Source organism: Cydia amplana, chromosome 12 (genome assembly GCF_948474715.1).
Source record: "Cydia amplana chromosome 12, ilCydAmpl1.1, whole genome shotgun sequence".
Classification (NCBI taxonomy): Eukaryota; Metazoa; Arthropoda; class Insecta; order Lepidoptera; family Tortricidae; genus Cydia; species Cydia amplana.
Genome location: NC_086080.1, coordinates 14,430,820 through 14,445,785, shown reverse-complemented (window position 1 = coordinate 14,445,785; position 14,966 = coordinate 14,430,820). Strand labels below are relative to the sequence as shown.

Sequence of the window (14,966 nt, the reverse complement as noted above, 5' to 3'; positions counted from 1 at the left end):
GCTTGGGCCTTGCCCCGCTGCTGGCGGCACCCTAGGTTAGGTTTTTTATAATATGTTTATAAGTATTTTGTATTGTTTTTGTAAGTGTTTTTGTATTTTATTTTTATATCCATATTATAAAATAACCTAACTTAAGACCAAAAATAAATAAAGAGAATAATAATAATTAGGTTGCGCATAGGTTGTGTCGAACTAGACAATGTGTCTCGTTACTCGTATGTTGGCTAGTGTTCTATTCGTAAACCAACAAAAATATCATGAGTCTGATTATTTAGCCATAAGAAAGTTTTACAGACAAAGACACACACATACTGGGATAAGTATACAAATAAGAAAAATATGTATAGGTAGTAAAAAATATTTTTATTATAATAACCAAAAACAACACACCAATGAATAGCTGTTACAGAAACTTATTAAAAACAATCCCTTACTATACCTACCTATCTCTTGGACCACATCTACTTAGGTAGAGTTCGACCAAGCTAAGTCTGCAGCGATTTAGATACCCCAGACTATGCAATTCAATTCAATTCAATTCAAAAATAATTTATTCAAGTAGGCTTAATAATGAATTAATAAGCACTTTTGACAAGTCATACAAAGTATACGTAAATATTACAAAGATTAATTAAAACAGAAAATAATAATATTAAAAAAACAATACAATTGCAATGCAATTGTTATATTAAACGTCAAACATCTATGAAATGATGACGTTTAAATGACACTTGCACAGTCTGGACTATCAATATCGCTGCCAACTTTAGCTTGGTTTAACTCTAAGCCATTAAAAACATCTTTAGGAACAGGCCTATAACCACGACAACCGAAATTCGCAAATTGCGGGCATCTGTCTCTGTCTATATAATTACACCTTCATTGGAGTAAAAGAGATAGATCCCCGCAATGTGCGAATTTCGGTTTTCGCGGTAGCCCCGGTAGCTCAGGTCAAGGATTAGACCATGTTCAGATTAGTTTAAGCTGCCTTGCCTGTTACAACACAAAAGCAAAGAGAAAGGCTAACTTAAGAGATTTCCAATTCAACTGACTCATTTTCAATACACTTAAGTGAATTTAATGGCTACTTCACAATGCATATACAAATAAGCTTTTAATAAATAGAAAACTTTAAAACTAAGTATATAACTCTGCACAGTTTCCAATGATAGTGAGTGGAAATGTCACCATATACACGAAATTACTATGAAAATATAATGTTGATCAATATTTATAATGACACTTACACACTTTATCAAGTTAAGAGACAGACTCCATTGACTAAGGGATTAGACAAATTCCCAGAAAAATAATGAAACAATATGTCACATCAGGGTGCCTAGCCAAGGTGATAATTGTTTGTGTTACAATAACAAAACACTGTCTCTCTGTCATTCTTCCATATTACTGGGACAGTAACAGTTGTGCTTTGTTCGCTACGGAGCGTAAACAATTAGCATGTTGGCTACGCACTCTGATAGGTAACTATAGTTTATATATAGACAATTTGGTAGCTACGCCTAGTTAAAGGTATAAGCTGGCGCTTACGCTTTTATTAACAACGCTCCAATACTAATGAGGTGTTACGTGACGTAAGCGCCGACCGCCATAAGGTACCTTTTCCCGTGGAACGTCACATTTGTTTGTGCCTTACTACAATTCTCATATAAGATACTGAGTCTGAGAATTAGTATAAAAATTACACTGAAGACTTAAGACCACTAAAATATAATGTATCATCATTGACAGGGAATACAGGGATGTTACTATAAAAATATATAGTTTTCATTATACTTTCAAAGCTGTCTTATACATAACAAAAACCATAGAAACAGTACAAGCAAACATAACCTACAATTAAATGCTGACTAAAAAACATTAATCAAATTAAAAAGCATACCTTAAAAATATCTTCAGAAACCTTCAACCCAGAATAGAACAATCTATAGGCACTTTGGACTGAAAATTAAAAGTTTATTCAATAGTATGGGCATAATTATGCAGTAACTTTTATTAATAGTGAGTAATGCTTTTTAAATGTTTGTTCTTGCAATAAAGCAACATGTGCATCATAGTAGTACATATCTTGAAATCTACATCTGTTCTAATAATACCTTAGTTGAACAGAATTAAATAACAGTGAAACAAATAATTGCAAAAAGCAAAAATTGCAGAAGTTGAATAATTATGCAATCTTAACTTTTTACTAAATATGTATAATAATGCATTTGGAATAGCTTTAGTGAACATTTTGTTCAAGAAGCTCACATATGATCTACTAGCACTTTTCAGAAAAAGCACAGAAAATGTAATATTAGAATGACCAATAAATTGCCATAAGTTAAGATGTTACAATGCAGGAAGAATATTGTTTAATGTTTACCAACTTTGCTTGCTAACTTTCAATAAACATATGTAACCCTGAAGTATGTTTCTTCTAATAACACTAGTAAACCTTCTTACATGGACACAAGGTCCACAAATCATTCAGTGAAGTGTATTTTGTTATTTCATATCTCACTAGAAAGTTGAAGCAAGTCAATTATCTTTAGCACTACATAGATTAGCAAATGAGAATGGACTTTAAACAGTCAACAATCTTAGAATTACTCATCTTTTTTGTCGCCGCTGATTGTGAGCTTCTTTTGCAGCTTGCTGTGTTCCTCCGTGAGCCTGTCATACTCCTTTGACAGACTTTCAGCCTGCGACTTTACAGCCTCCTTATCTTTTCTCTCTTTGGAAAGTTCTTTCTCTAGAGCTGTGATTTGATCCTTGAAGTCCTCGAGCTGCTTCTTGGTAGCCTCGTCGCCGGCTCCCGCCTGGGCCAGCAGCGACCTCGCAGCCACGGACGCGCTCTGCGCCTGACGGAAATTTGCCTCAGACTGAGCCAAAAGAGTTGCCAGTTCCGAAATCAACTGCACCAGCCGGCGGATCACGACTAGCAGGAACAGAGCGAAGCCGGAGATGTAGAAGTTTCTCTGAGCGCGGAACAGACGCATGTTACCCTGCATCTCGGCGTCCAGGTGCTGGTGGTCCGAGCTCTCGATGTTCGAATACTTCTGCATCTCCCGAATGGCGTCGAGCAGGCATAACACCAGCACTCCGATAAGGATCAGGAAGTACACCGACGCTTGTCCGCTTATATAAGCCAGGAATTTTGACCTGAACAACTTTTGCCATTTGGAAGGACTAGCGATCGGCAATGCGAGCAAGCAGACGATGGCTATTTCGGTGTACAAAAACGTCGCGATGATGGTCCACTGAAGACTCATGGTGAATATGTATTTATTAAGCACTGGATTTTAGTTGTCCGACTACGGATACAAAACACAGAATGATGGAATATTTACGAAATCGCAAAAGGTAAGAAATAGCGGTGAATCACCGACTCCAAAGTCAAGACGACACAACAAGACGATAATGAAAATGAAATGACGTGTACCATTTGCTGTATTGGCAATACTGTTTGGAATTTAAATAATGGTTTCAGAACGTTACTTTACATTCCGTTACACACAATTTTTACGAAGATCTTTAGGATAGTTCTATTGTCGTTTATCTTTTTTAATCGCAATCTGCTAGGAACGAAACGAAATTGTCAAAGTTGACAAAAGACGAAAACCACTGACGTCACTTTTGCCCGAATTTGTATATTTAAAATTGATAATAATTTATAGAACTACGATTCTATTTACCATTCATTAAAAAATGGCAGACCCAAAATACGAAAATTTACCAGGCATAGTAAGTATTGCTCCATATTGTCCGCCAAAGATATCGATTAAACATGGTCATATTTGGGTAAACCTACAACAGAATGTTACATTTTTCAGGCTTACGATCAGCCTGATGTATATGAAACCGGCGACTTGCCTGAAGCCGATCAGCAGGAGCCCTTTGAGGAAGAAGAGAACGAATGTATCGAAACCCTGCACTTGTCTGTGAAGGATTCTTTCAATAACTTCAAAGGGAAGTTTTTGACTGGTGCAGTGGATTTCTCTGACCGTTTGAGCAGAAAAAGTAGGATTGGATACAGGTAAATAAAGATTTCTTTCATTGGAGGATAAAACACCAGTTTCTTTCTCTATATATTTGTATTTTATTAAGAGCAATTTTTAAATAATTCATCCATATGTATATGATTTATCCAGTTTTTTTTTTCTTTTTGACCATTTACAAACAGAAGGAAGCTTTTAAATGTAAAACTAAATGGTAAAATTTAACAGTTAGACTCCATACCTCTATTTCAGTGCCAGATTATGGTGTATGTTAACTATGTACCAGATAATTTAAATTTCATTTTAGTACAATTTCAAATATTGTATTTTGATTTAAACATTGTTTACTATGCCAAGTTTAAATCAAGTAATTAAATCTGCAACATATAAATTGTCAGGGCTGGTGAATACGAGCTGGCAGCCGAAGGTGAACCAGAGACAGTCTTGGAGCGCTACAACAGGCTGCGATGCGAGTTCTCAGACTTGCTGGAACAAGTGGCTGAACAGCAGAATAAGGCTACGGAGAGTGAAAAGGTAACAATAAATTATTGCCTTCTCATAAAAGATGCTGTCATCCAGAAAAAACTCATTCAAGTCTAGAACCACCACTCGCGCCGCCTGGCAACAAGTGACTCGATCAATATCCTCATACATTTTCATTGAAACTAGAGCTTATTCGGTATTCGGCATATTTTTCAATGTTCATATTCGGCCAAATAAACAAATTCTTTTTAAGGGTGTCCGCTAGCTGGCACGGATGCACTTCGCGGTCAGGCAAGAGACGGTTCTGTTTCTTTTCATAAACATTCCCAGCCGGTCCAGAGGGGAAGGGTTAAAACATGCCCGAAGTGCAGATCGCAGACCTGTATGACCTTGTTTTTTCAACGTTTTAGTCAGTTTTATCCCACCCGAATATTCGGTTCGGTCCATATTCGGCCCATCTCTAATTGAAACCATACCTATTTTTTACAGAGTATGCCTAAAGATTTAAGATTCCTGTATGTAAAATAAACATCTTTTATTTGCCTAGGACGAGTATTCCCGCCTGGCGACTCAAATAAACGCGACCAAGAAGATTCTGGAAGAGCTGAAGCTTGAGGAAGGTGAACATGTGGACCCCACGGCTGAAAAACTCAAGTGAGATTTTTAAATAAGTACTTATAGCATTTTCTTGATAACCTCCTCCAAGATGGCCCTGACCTAGAAGACCTGGAAAAAATACATGATATTTCATAGAGCAAGAGATGGTTGTATTAGGAATAGGGTGTTAGGAGGTAGGTATAGGTAACCCAAACTGCCCAAGACACAAGGTCTTGAAAGAATATGATTCAAACCCTACACCACAACAGAGTAACGGGATGGAAAAGAGGTAGCGTCGTCTCAACCAGTCCTTTGTATGTATTTTGTAACGACTTTACAATGGGGTTAGCGACTGTCAAAGGTTTGCTTAGATGACGCCATCATAGCTTGCTCCTTTCTTTAGTTGAGTTCTATGAGAGTTGACTTAACCTTTTCCATGCCGTGTCAAACACAAAAGCTGTCACTCAGACACCTCATCATTGAAGTGTCAAAACTGAAGTTGAACTTTATGTACATGCACGTAGGTCGATGTTGCTCTGTGGTCTGCGACCGATTAATCGGTCTTTGGCGTTGAACCTACGGTGCGGATATATCGGTCATTGGCGTCCAAAAGGTTAAAGGACTGGCGTCCAGGGCATAACATTGATAAAATTCTATTAAAAAAAACACAATTTGACACAACTCTAGGGATTGACAGGGCAAGCTATGCTGGGTCATCTGCCAACCCCATTGGATCAATGGACGAATAGTAATATATATATCTATTGACTGCTCTAAAAACGATTGGTACCACCATTTATAACCAAGGTAGGTATAGAACCATTATCTAGTTTATGTAGAAATCTCAAGTTCTATATTTAAGAAAGGGAATTTTGCCTTGAAGACAAACCTTTATTATTACATCCGCTTTTTTCAATTTTTTTATTTCAAACTTAAATAAAATTTCTGTTGCGAACGCAACCTTTATATTTGTATAAAATCTCAATACCTATATTCCTAATGCAGTAGCTAAACGCGGCCGTCGGGCTCGGCTAGTATTCGGAAGCTTTTCTTAAGCGCCAATAGGAGCGCTCCACATACTTTGTATCGCGGCCAATTAGAGGCACCTAAATTTAAACCACCTTTTGTACTATTGAAATTATGCAAATCACTCTCTCATCAGCCTTCATACAATAACTACACCACTTCTACATTTAACCGTTTTGGCAAGAACCCTTGTAAACCAGTACCTTGGAGAATTATATCAGTTCACTATAAGAATTGAAGCTTTTTATTTGAGTCGTCGAGCTCTTGACCTGCACGGCGGCTACAATTTCAATAAAATTTATTTTATTTGAATCATATTTCAGGGAGTATTTAGCCCAGGGCGGTAAGAAAAAGCAGCCGGGCGTAGCGACCGCTAGTCTCAAGCTGAAGCCAGAGGTCAACCTCGCGCAGACCACGCGCATCGCTCAGCTAGAACACAGGTATGTTCCAATATTATATACACTCTGGCACAGCAACCGACCTTGTCAGTGGAAAAAGGCGACATATATATATTTAAAAGAAATACACAGTTGACTCCCTATAGAAAATTTGAATTTCGCGCCTTTTTTCTACGGGCAAGATGGGCGCGTTTTACTATAATACAGTTCGTCTAAGCTAACTCTGCTCATACAGTATTGATTCCGCTATCATCAATATCATATTTACTTACATAGGAGTTCGATGTTTCGGGGTTTTATTCTAATATTGTGTAGTAAATACATTTTTACAGTAGTCTTTGACGGTGCTTTTGAAGGGATGCATTAAAAAATAATGAACTTTTTTTCAAGCGCCCTAGAGTCTGAATGGCATAAGGAACAGAATGTATTTTCGGGTTTTCTAACACACGCACCATCGCACACCGTCTGTGTCGTATATTATCACTGGCAACACACTGGTCGAAAACCTTTATCTTAATTATTCATTACTTTGTCCTTTCTCGTTTCTCCTTTATTATTTTTACTACAATAGTCCACACCTAAAACTACAGCTAATAAAAGCAACATAGGTACCTACTGTTGATTTTGGTAAAGAAAATACCACCAGGATCTATTAAAACAACTTAACTTGGTAATGTATAGGTGAACCAGGATCTATTGAGGGTGCGCCATGTTGCGGAATTTCACTGGAACTAATTTTTTCATACTACACTGAATTGTCACCCTATACATGAGAATAACAGCGCCCTCTTGACAATTATCATATATTACTGGTCAGGCTATAATTTACAGGACCAATGTTACAATGACAACATTCTAAAACCAATATTACCTAAAAACAAAATTGGAAGTGAACAATTTCCTCTATTCGTGTGGGACGTGTCAAAACTTGTTAGGATAAAGATCGAAATAGAAAGGAATTGGAGACCTTATTATAGGCCTGTAGGGCCTACAGTCTAGGCGGCTAGATGGTATTTTTTGTCGCAACTTTCAAAATTGCACGGCTTTTCGGCATAGACGCCGTTGGCTGGCGCGGCCCGCCGCCAGTGCAGCACAAGGCCGCACTGGCAGGGTCGCCATGTGATGTGGGACGTTGAATGAAACAACTTGCTTGGAGTATCGATCTATAATGTCTTGAATAACGTCATGTTAAAGCTTATATAGGGCTAAACTAAGGGAGTGTGAGTGTACGCGTAGCGCACCCTCTACAGATTTTTGCTGTCACTGCGGTATTCGATAAAATCCCGTATCCGGTATACGGGAAAAATTAACGCCGTGTGAATCTAGGCTCAGTCTTCATCGATATTGCCCGTATAATTTTCAGTTCAGTTCAGACTGTCCAGGCCCCCTAGACAACATGCCAGTCGCTAACGCTCCGTAACGAACGAAACGCAACTGTCACTGTCACACTAATGGAAGAGTGATAGAGAGACACAAAGTGATTCGATGGCGAAGCGCAAGCGATCCTCACCTTGGCTAGGTCGCCAGTTCAAAACGGAAAGCGCGACTTCAATTCGAACGTAGACGGATATCTGAATGACATCAGTTAGATAGCTTATCGTGCACTTCGCTCGTACTTGCCCCTACACGCATTGGCGGGGGCGAGACGCACTATGATTCAAATATCATTCTGATGTCAGTTTACGTTCGAATTGGTCTGTGTGCCCACTAAGACTACCTACTTTGAAGTGATAAAATGTCATAGTGCCACTATAACCGTCATATTTTTATTAGAAATCCACACATTTTGACTTTAATATCTTTAAAGGTTACACAAGTTGGAGCAAGCCGCCGGCGTAAGAGACGAAGAGGCTTTCCGAAGACTGCAGGCTGCAACCGGAGAGGTATGTACAATCTGTCTCTAAACCCATGGCCTGGGTGGGCTCTTTCCGAAGACTGCAGCTGCAACCGGAGAGGTATGTACAATCTGTCTCTAAACCCATGGCCTGGGTGGGCTCTTTCCGAAGACTGCAGCTGCAACCGGAGAGGTATGTACAATCTGTCTCTAAACCCATGGCCTGGGTGGGCTCTTTCCGAAGACTGCAGCTGCAACCGGAGAGGTATGTACAATCTGTCTCTAAACCCATGGCCTGGTTGGGCTCTTTTCGAAGACTGCAGGCTGCAACCGGAGAGGTATGTACAATCTGTCTCTAAACCCATGGCCTGGTTGGGCTCTTTTCGAAGACTGCAGGCTGCAACCGGAGAGGTATGTACAATCTTATGTCTCTAAACTCATGAATCCTGTGTGGGCTCATTCCCACTGCAACGTACGATATGTTTCACAATGGAAAGAGATTTCAATTTGGTACATTACGATACAAGTGCGAAAAGTAGCAACTCGTGTCGATTTAAAACACTCCCTTCGGTCGTGTTTTAATTTATCGCCACTCTTGAGTATTACCTTTTCGCACGTGTATTGTTTTACAGCACATGTGGCCGTTTAAATTTTCGACATACGCACGTATAGTGCTAGTTACCGCACTAGGGCGGTAAATTAGCACTATAAGTATGTACTGTAATAGTACATTACGATACAAGTGCGAAAAGTAATAAATTCGCAACAAGTGGTGATAAATTGAAACACTCCCTTTTAAACCGACACGAGTTGCGATTTATCTTTTCGCACGTGTATTGTACAACGTTTTAATAAATAAAATTCATTTAATTCAGACAATTGAGAGTCCATATTATAAAATTAATTATATTAACAGTAGCAGTACATATGGCCCTTGAAATTTTTGACATAGACACGTATTTTCTTTAATCCCGCCCCTGTAGCACCATATAATTACTAAATTACTGCTCTTATGCTGAGCGCGGCAGCTTTATTCATTCATTTATTGCATCCATGGTTGTTACGGATGTACATGTACGTGTTAATAGTAAGTTTTACATGGACCCTATGATTTTTAATAGTATACGTGCTAATAGTGACGTACACACGATAATTAAATTTGAGGACACTGCAAAGTCTCGTATCGCCCTATAAGGGTCTCTATTGTTTCCCAAATAGTTTTAAGCCATAATGTATTGTTTGCCCGCATTTTCGTTAGTCATAATTCATTTGGTTCAGAAACGCGTCACTTTTCAGGATTGCCATAAAACAAACCTAACCTAACCTAACGAAAATCCTGAAATGTTAACGGTTCCAGTTTTATGAGTAATGATAATATGACAAACAATTAGGGATTGCAATCCGGTCCGGCGGATCCGGTAATCCGGCCGGATCCGGCACATTTTTCAAGTTACCGGATCCGGTCTCGGATCCGGTAAAATGAATCAAGTGTATAAAATAACGCTAAAATTTAAAAGTTCTCGCCAATATTCGAACGTCGCTCGACGCGCGCGATGTATGCGGCGCGGCTGCGACGTTGCTGTATTTTCTCGCTCGCAAACAGCAATACAACAACTTTTTTGTTAGTTGACGCCAGTCTTCTAGCCGACGAAATATGTGTCGTGATGTCGTCGTAGTGTTGAGATTCCCGTGCACCGTAAGTACTGAATTGTTTTATATTCAATTAATTGTGTTGTTACATTGTAATTAAATGTACGTGTTGTTTCGTTTTATCTTGCATAAACCATTATAGCCCAGTTAATAAAGAATAATGAATAAATACTTATAAAACTTCATTCAGCACTTCAGCAGTTAAGTTAAATGTTTTGTCGAATTAAAAGTAATTAGAGGAATATATGTTGAACTGTTGACTTTTGACGACCGGTCTGGCCTAGTCGGTAGTGACCCTGCCTGTGAAGCCGCGGTCCTGGGTTCGAATCCCGGTAAGGGCATTTATTTTTGTGATGAGCACAGATATTTGTTTCTGAGTCATAGTTGTTTTCTATGTATTTAAGTATTTGTATATTAAATATATCGTTGTCTGAGTACCCACAACACAAGCTTTCTTGAGCTTACCGTGGGGCTTATGTAAATATGTTCTATAATGTGTGAATAAATGTTTTAATGTATGCACTTTCATTAATTTTGTTTGCTCAAACTAAAATGGTTGAATTGAAAGCACCTTTTTGTGGGAAATGTGGGTTGGGCTATAGATATTTTAAGAGAAAAAGAAGATTTTAATTTGTGACACGGATTATTGTAATAAGACTTAGTGATTAAGTAATAAAAACGTTAATTTTTGAAACTTAAAACAGCCGTTTTATTAATCCATTAAAAATATCCTTAACTTCGCATATAACGCTAAAAAACATAATAAAATACGTGACTTGATGATTTTTTATCCGAAATACCAATCCGGCCGGATCCTCGGATTGAAGCCAAAATCCGGCCTACAAACAATACATTATGACTTGAAACTTTATGGGAAACAACGGGACCCCGCCCTATAATTTAGTTTGTGTTTGACAGGCGACGCTGTGCGGCGCGGCGGCGACGCTCGCGGCGCAGGCCGCCCTGCTGCGGCCCGCGGAGCTGGCGGCGGCGGACGCGCGCGCCGCCTCGCTGCTCGCCAACGTCGAGGCCATACGCGCCGCCCGCCCCTCCGACCCCGAGCTCGACGCCAAGGTGAACTACGCTCTATGTCCGCGGCGTAAGGTCGCTGTTAGACGATAACTTTGACAGGCGACGCTGTGCGGCGCGGCCGCCACACTGGCAGCGCAGACCGGACGCGCGCGCCCCTCCGACCCCGAGCTCGACGCCAAGGTGAACTACACTCTGTGTCCGCGGCGTAAGGTCGCTGTTAGACGATAACTTTGACAGGCGACGCTGTGCGGCGCGGCCGCCACACTGGCAGCGCAGACCGGACGCGCGCGCCCCTCCGACCCCGAGCTCGACGCCAAGGTGAACTACACTCTATGTCCGCGGCGTAAGGTCGCTATTAGACGATAATTTTGGTCTTTGTTTTTTACCTGCGAATCCTAGAAATCATTCTCATGGAACTGTTTCTCCTCAGCGCCATCTGAGTTGAGCTTTGCCTATTTACGAATACCTTATGACTTTGAAACACTAAGGGCTCATTTAGACGGTGCGAGAACTCGTATGCGAGTTTCATTACGTTGCGTTATGTGATCGGTCAGCTGAAGTGATGTTACCTCAATGGTCCGCAATGTAACTAACGTATACGAGTTCGCGCGCCGTCTAATAAACCCTTAAGTAGCCAATTCGAATTTTAGTTATTCTATCATGTTCCAATAGGATACTGATCTGTCAGTGTCAAAAGTGAAATTTCTTCAACCAAAAATGTCACTTTTGACACTCACAAATCAGATAACTAAAACTCGATTTGGCCTCTAACAAAAGCACAAAGGGGCGTTTTCTAAAACAAATATTGAAAACCTGATTCTTTCAAATCTGGACATTCTAGGGCTCATTCTACTCAGAATCGACAGCATTCTCCATCCCACCACTAAAAAAATATGTCCCAAAATGTCCATTCCATTACGCCACGTTTCAGTGTGAACAATTTTTTCACTTGTATGTGCGTGACGTAGTGGAACGTACAAATTTTTGGGACATTTTATCCTCAGAAAATAACGTGTGTGTTTTTCAAATGATGTCAAGAATTGTGTTTTAATTTTCAGGTCAACGAGTTATATAAATTAGTGCAGCAGATCGACGGGATATCACATTCAGAGATCCTTGAGAGAATGGAGGCCCTGGAATCTCTCCACAACCAAGGTATAGACTATTAACGACTACAACTATGTGACACCTATGGCAAAGATACATTGGTTGTATAAGATGTGTTCTAAGACAAATCCATACATTTAATTAGAGTCGAAAGATGTTTGACAATCCAGTGATCACGAAACATGGCGCAGTACAACGTTATGTATTTCAGCAGCCTTAGGGCATATGACATTTTCTAAGACTTTACATTTCACCTAGAACCAATATCTTGTCTCAATGGTTTATTCCCAGTCCCAACCCTATGTGACCGCGTACTGTATACATGAAGCGGGGACAGATGGGAATATGAATGCACCTATTCCCATCTGTGCCCGAAGAGGACAAATGGGAATATACCGTCTCAATACAACCCTTTGTTACCTTGCTCTGGGTCTATGTCGATTTGTGTGTAAAATAGGCTACATGACTAATTTTTTTTATGGTATCAATCGATCGGGTTTGTTTTTAGGATCAAATGTCTATATGGGACCCATTGCATTAAAGTAACACAAAAGTCAGAAATTGTAGTCAAAGTCCGACAGTCGCACTTCACTCGCGAAACGCCCTACACAAAACGGACAGAGGCCGTGACGTCATCGCGTCAAATATTGCGTTTATCTATATAGTTGCTATACAATATTTTTTTGGATGAAATGTAAGGAATCGAATGGTACCCTTACTTTTATCGTTTTAGGAAGTTAAAAAAAACTTAAATTTTGAAACTTTCAGGTCTTGTAATTTTGTAATTTTTCAATATTTTATTTTAATATCCACATTATTGTGATAAATTGCTGGTTTGCTATCTATTTTACTAGATTTTGTTATAAAATTCAACATGTGTCATCATCCCTATTGTCCAATATTTTTTTCAGCGAGCAATTTCGGCAAATCCCTAACGGAGCTAGAAACGCTACAGAGCACCATCGCGTCTGGCGTCAAAAACAACAAGGAACTCTTGCAGGGCGTGCAAGAGGTGAGATAATATGAAAATGTTGTTCTCGTTGGTATTTATGGTGTATTTTCACTCGTTAGCAAAGTTTCCAAACAATCGCAACGTTCAAGATCCCACTTTCTGACCTTACTTGCTAAATTCGTGGAGCAATTTTGTAATCTGTCTCTTGGGTCTCAATATTAGTAGGTACATATGAGAAAAACTTTAGTTCCGATATTGTAAACAAATTAGAGAGAGCGTAATTTATTTTGTATTAAACCATAGAGAAAAACATACATAGAGTGCTCACTCCATACATCAGTTTTAGTACCAAAAAGACTATTAGCATCTAGCATCGAGTAGCGGAACTATCAGTACTGCTACTTGACAATAGATGTAGCACCGACCGGAAAGTCTTATCTCAACAGCATAAGACTTTCCGGTCGGGGCTACATCTATTGTCAAGTAGCAGTACTGATAGTTCCACTACTCGATGCTAGATGTAGACACTGAAATTAATAGTCTGAACTGATGTATGGAGTGAGCACTCTTGTCTTACTATATTTCTCTATGTATTAAACAGAAACGTCTGCAAATGATATGAGAAATCAATTTAAAGAGTAAAAATTCACTGTCTCGGGCGAGGTTCGAAGTTGCCAACTGAGCTACCGAAACTTCAGTCGAGGACAGTTAATATTTCTACCATATATGCGCCTAGCGTAAGCATTGATACTGGGCGAATACATTTCTTAGCGCGTTAGCACGTTTTGTTCAATTCAAACTGTCATGGCGTCGCCGGCCGCTTTTTACTCGGGCGACTTTTCCTCTTAACTTACACAATGAAATACATTTTTTTCTTTTAGGTGTTCGCGCACAACATCGACAGCCTTCAGAAGGAGATCAAAAAACTGGACGACCGCATCGGCAAGCTGACCGCGTGATGAGGCGACCACGAGTTTACAATGGCAACTATTGTTTAAATTAACTTAGTCAATGGGCTTCTACAGTTTGTGTATAAGCTAACTGCAACGACTTGGCAAGCGAGTGTGGAAGGGCCACTCGAAATCCCTATGAATATAAGATTTAATTTTTATGATGGCTGCCACACATTTTCGCTGCAGAGTATTACTTACTTTGAGCTTAAACCCCTAATTTGTTAAACAAAAGGTATTGTTTCTTTTATGCACAAGGCCGTTAAAAAGCAATGTTACCATCCTATTTATAAGGTTCAAATTCACGTAACAGCTCATTTGTTTAGTTATCCAAAAAAAAAACCTAAATACGGGCGGCCAATCGTTCTACAACTTCTACATCCGAATGAACTGTTACATAAATTTGAACCTTAATACTATCACGATACAGTTGCTCTTTAAACGACATTTGGACAGGTGCCGAAGACCGGAGCTGACCGATCTGCATAAAAGAAACGGCTTCTTTTGTTTAACATATAAAGGTTTATGCACAAATATTAATATCACCTTGAGGAAATTTCAACTATAGCTTGAACACTTTTACTGCAAAAAGAGGCAGGCAACTAATGGGTGATTTACACATTAGTTAGTTAAAAATATAGCCCGTTTAGATGCACCTACAGAAATTATATTACAAAGTTACAACGCGGCTAGATAATCCCGGTTAATTTACTAATTAGATATCAGAATCAAATTAATGTATCACTCACTGTAAAAGTGTTAAATTGGAATATGAAAATATTGTTGCTCGTTGTAATCTAAAAGTCGGGTGTTACCATATTTACCTGCACTGTTATTTTAATTACATCCTATAAATAAGTATTTTTGGGCTGTTTGGCCGCCGATGCAGTTATTTACATAACGGTGCCATGGCCATAACCAGAATTCTGATTTATATAC

The 14,966-nt window shown here is 39.3% G+C and overlaps 2 protein-coding genes across 2 annotated transcripts; one reads left to right on the top strand and one right to left on the bottom strand.

Moving 5' to 3' along the window:
- Positions 1 to 2,201: 2,201 nt before the first annotated feature.
- Positions 2,202 to 3,394, bottom strand: LOC134653094 (B-cell receptor-associated protein 31). The gene has a single exon (XM_063508390.1). The coding sequence runs from the start codon at positions 3,270 to 3,272 to the stop codon at positions 2,607 to 2,609; it is 666 nt and encodes a 221-aa protein (XP_063364460.1). The 5' UTR covers positions 3,273 to 3,394; the 3' UTR covers positions 2,202 to 2,606.
- Positions 3,395 to 3,579: 185 nt separating this feature from the next.
- Positions 3,580 to 14,104, top strand: LOC134652631 (dynactin subunit 2). The gene is made up of 10 exons (XM_063507791.1): positions 3,580 to 3,744; positions 3,834 to 4,036; positions 4,397 to 4,532; positions 5,029 to 5,135; positions 6,428 to 6,544; positions 8,310 to 8,385; positions 10,905 to 11,060; positions 12,077 to 12,173; positions 13,037 to 13,137; positions 13,959 to 14,104. The coding sequence occupies exons 1-10, from the start codon at positions 3,709 to 3,711 to the stop codon at positions 14,034 to 14,036; spliced, it is 1,107 nt and encodes a 368-aa protein (XP_063363861.1). The 5' UTR covers positions 3,580 to 3,708; the 3' UTR covers positions 14,037 to 14,104.
- Positions 14,105 to 14,966: the final 862 nt, after the last annotated feature.

Excerpts from the sequence above, each read along its gene's own strand:
- LOC134653094 (XM_063508390.1), bottom strand. The coding sequence starts at position 3,272 with ATGAGTCTTCAGTGGACCATCATCGCGACGTTTTTGTACACCGAAATA.
- LOC134652631 (XM_063507791.1), top strand. The coding sequence starts at position 3,709 with ATGGCAGACCCAAAATACGAAAATTTACCAGGCATA. Across the intron at positions 8,386-10,904 it reads TGCAGGCTGCAACCGGAGAG|GCGACGCTGTGCGGCGCGGC; the intron begins GTATGTACAATC and ends TGTGTTTGACAG. Across the intron at positions 11,061-12,076 it reads ACCCCGAGCTCGACGCCAAG|GTCAACGAGTTATATAAATT; the intron begins GTGAACTACGCT and ends TTTAATTTTCAG.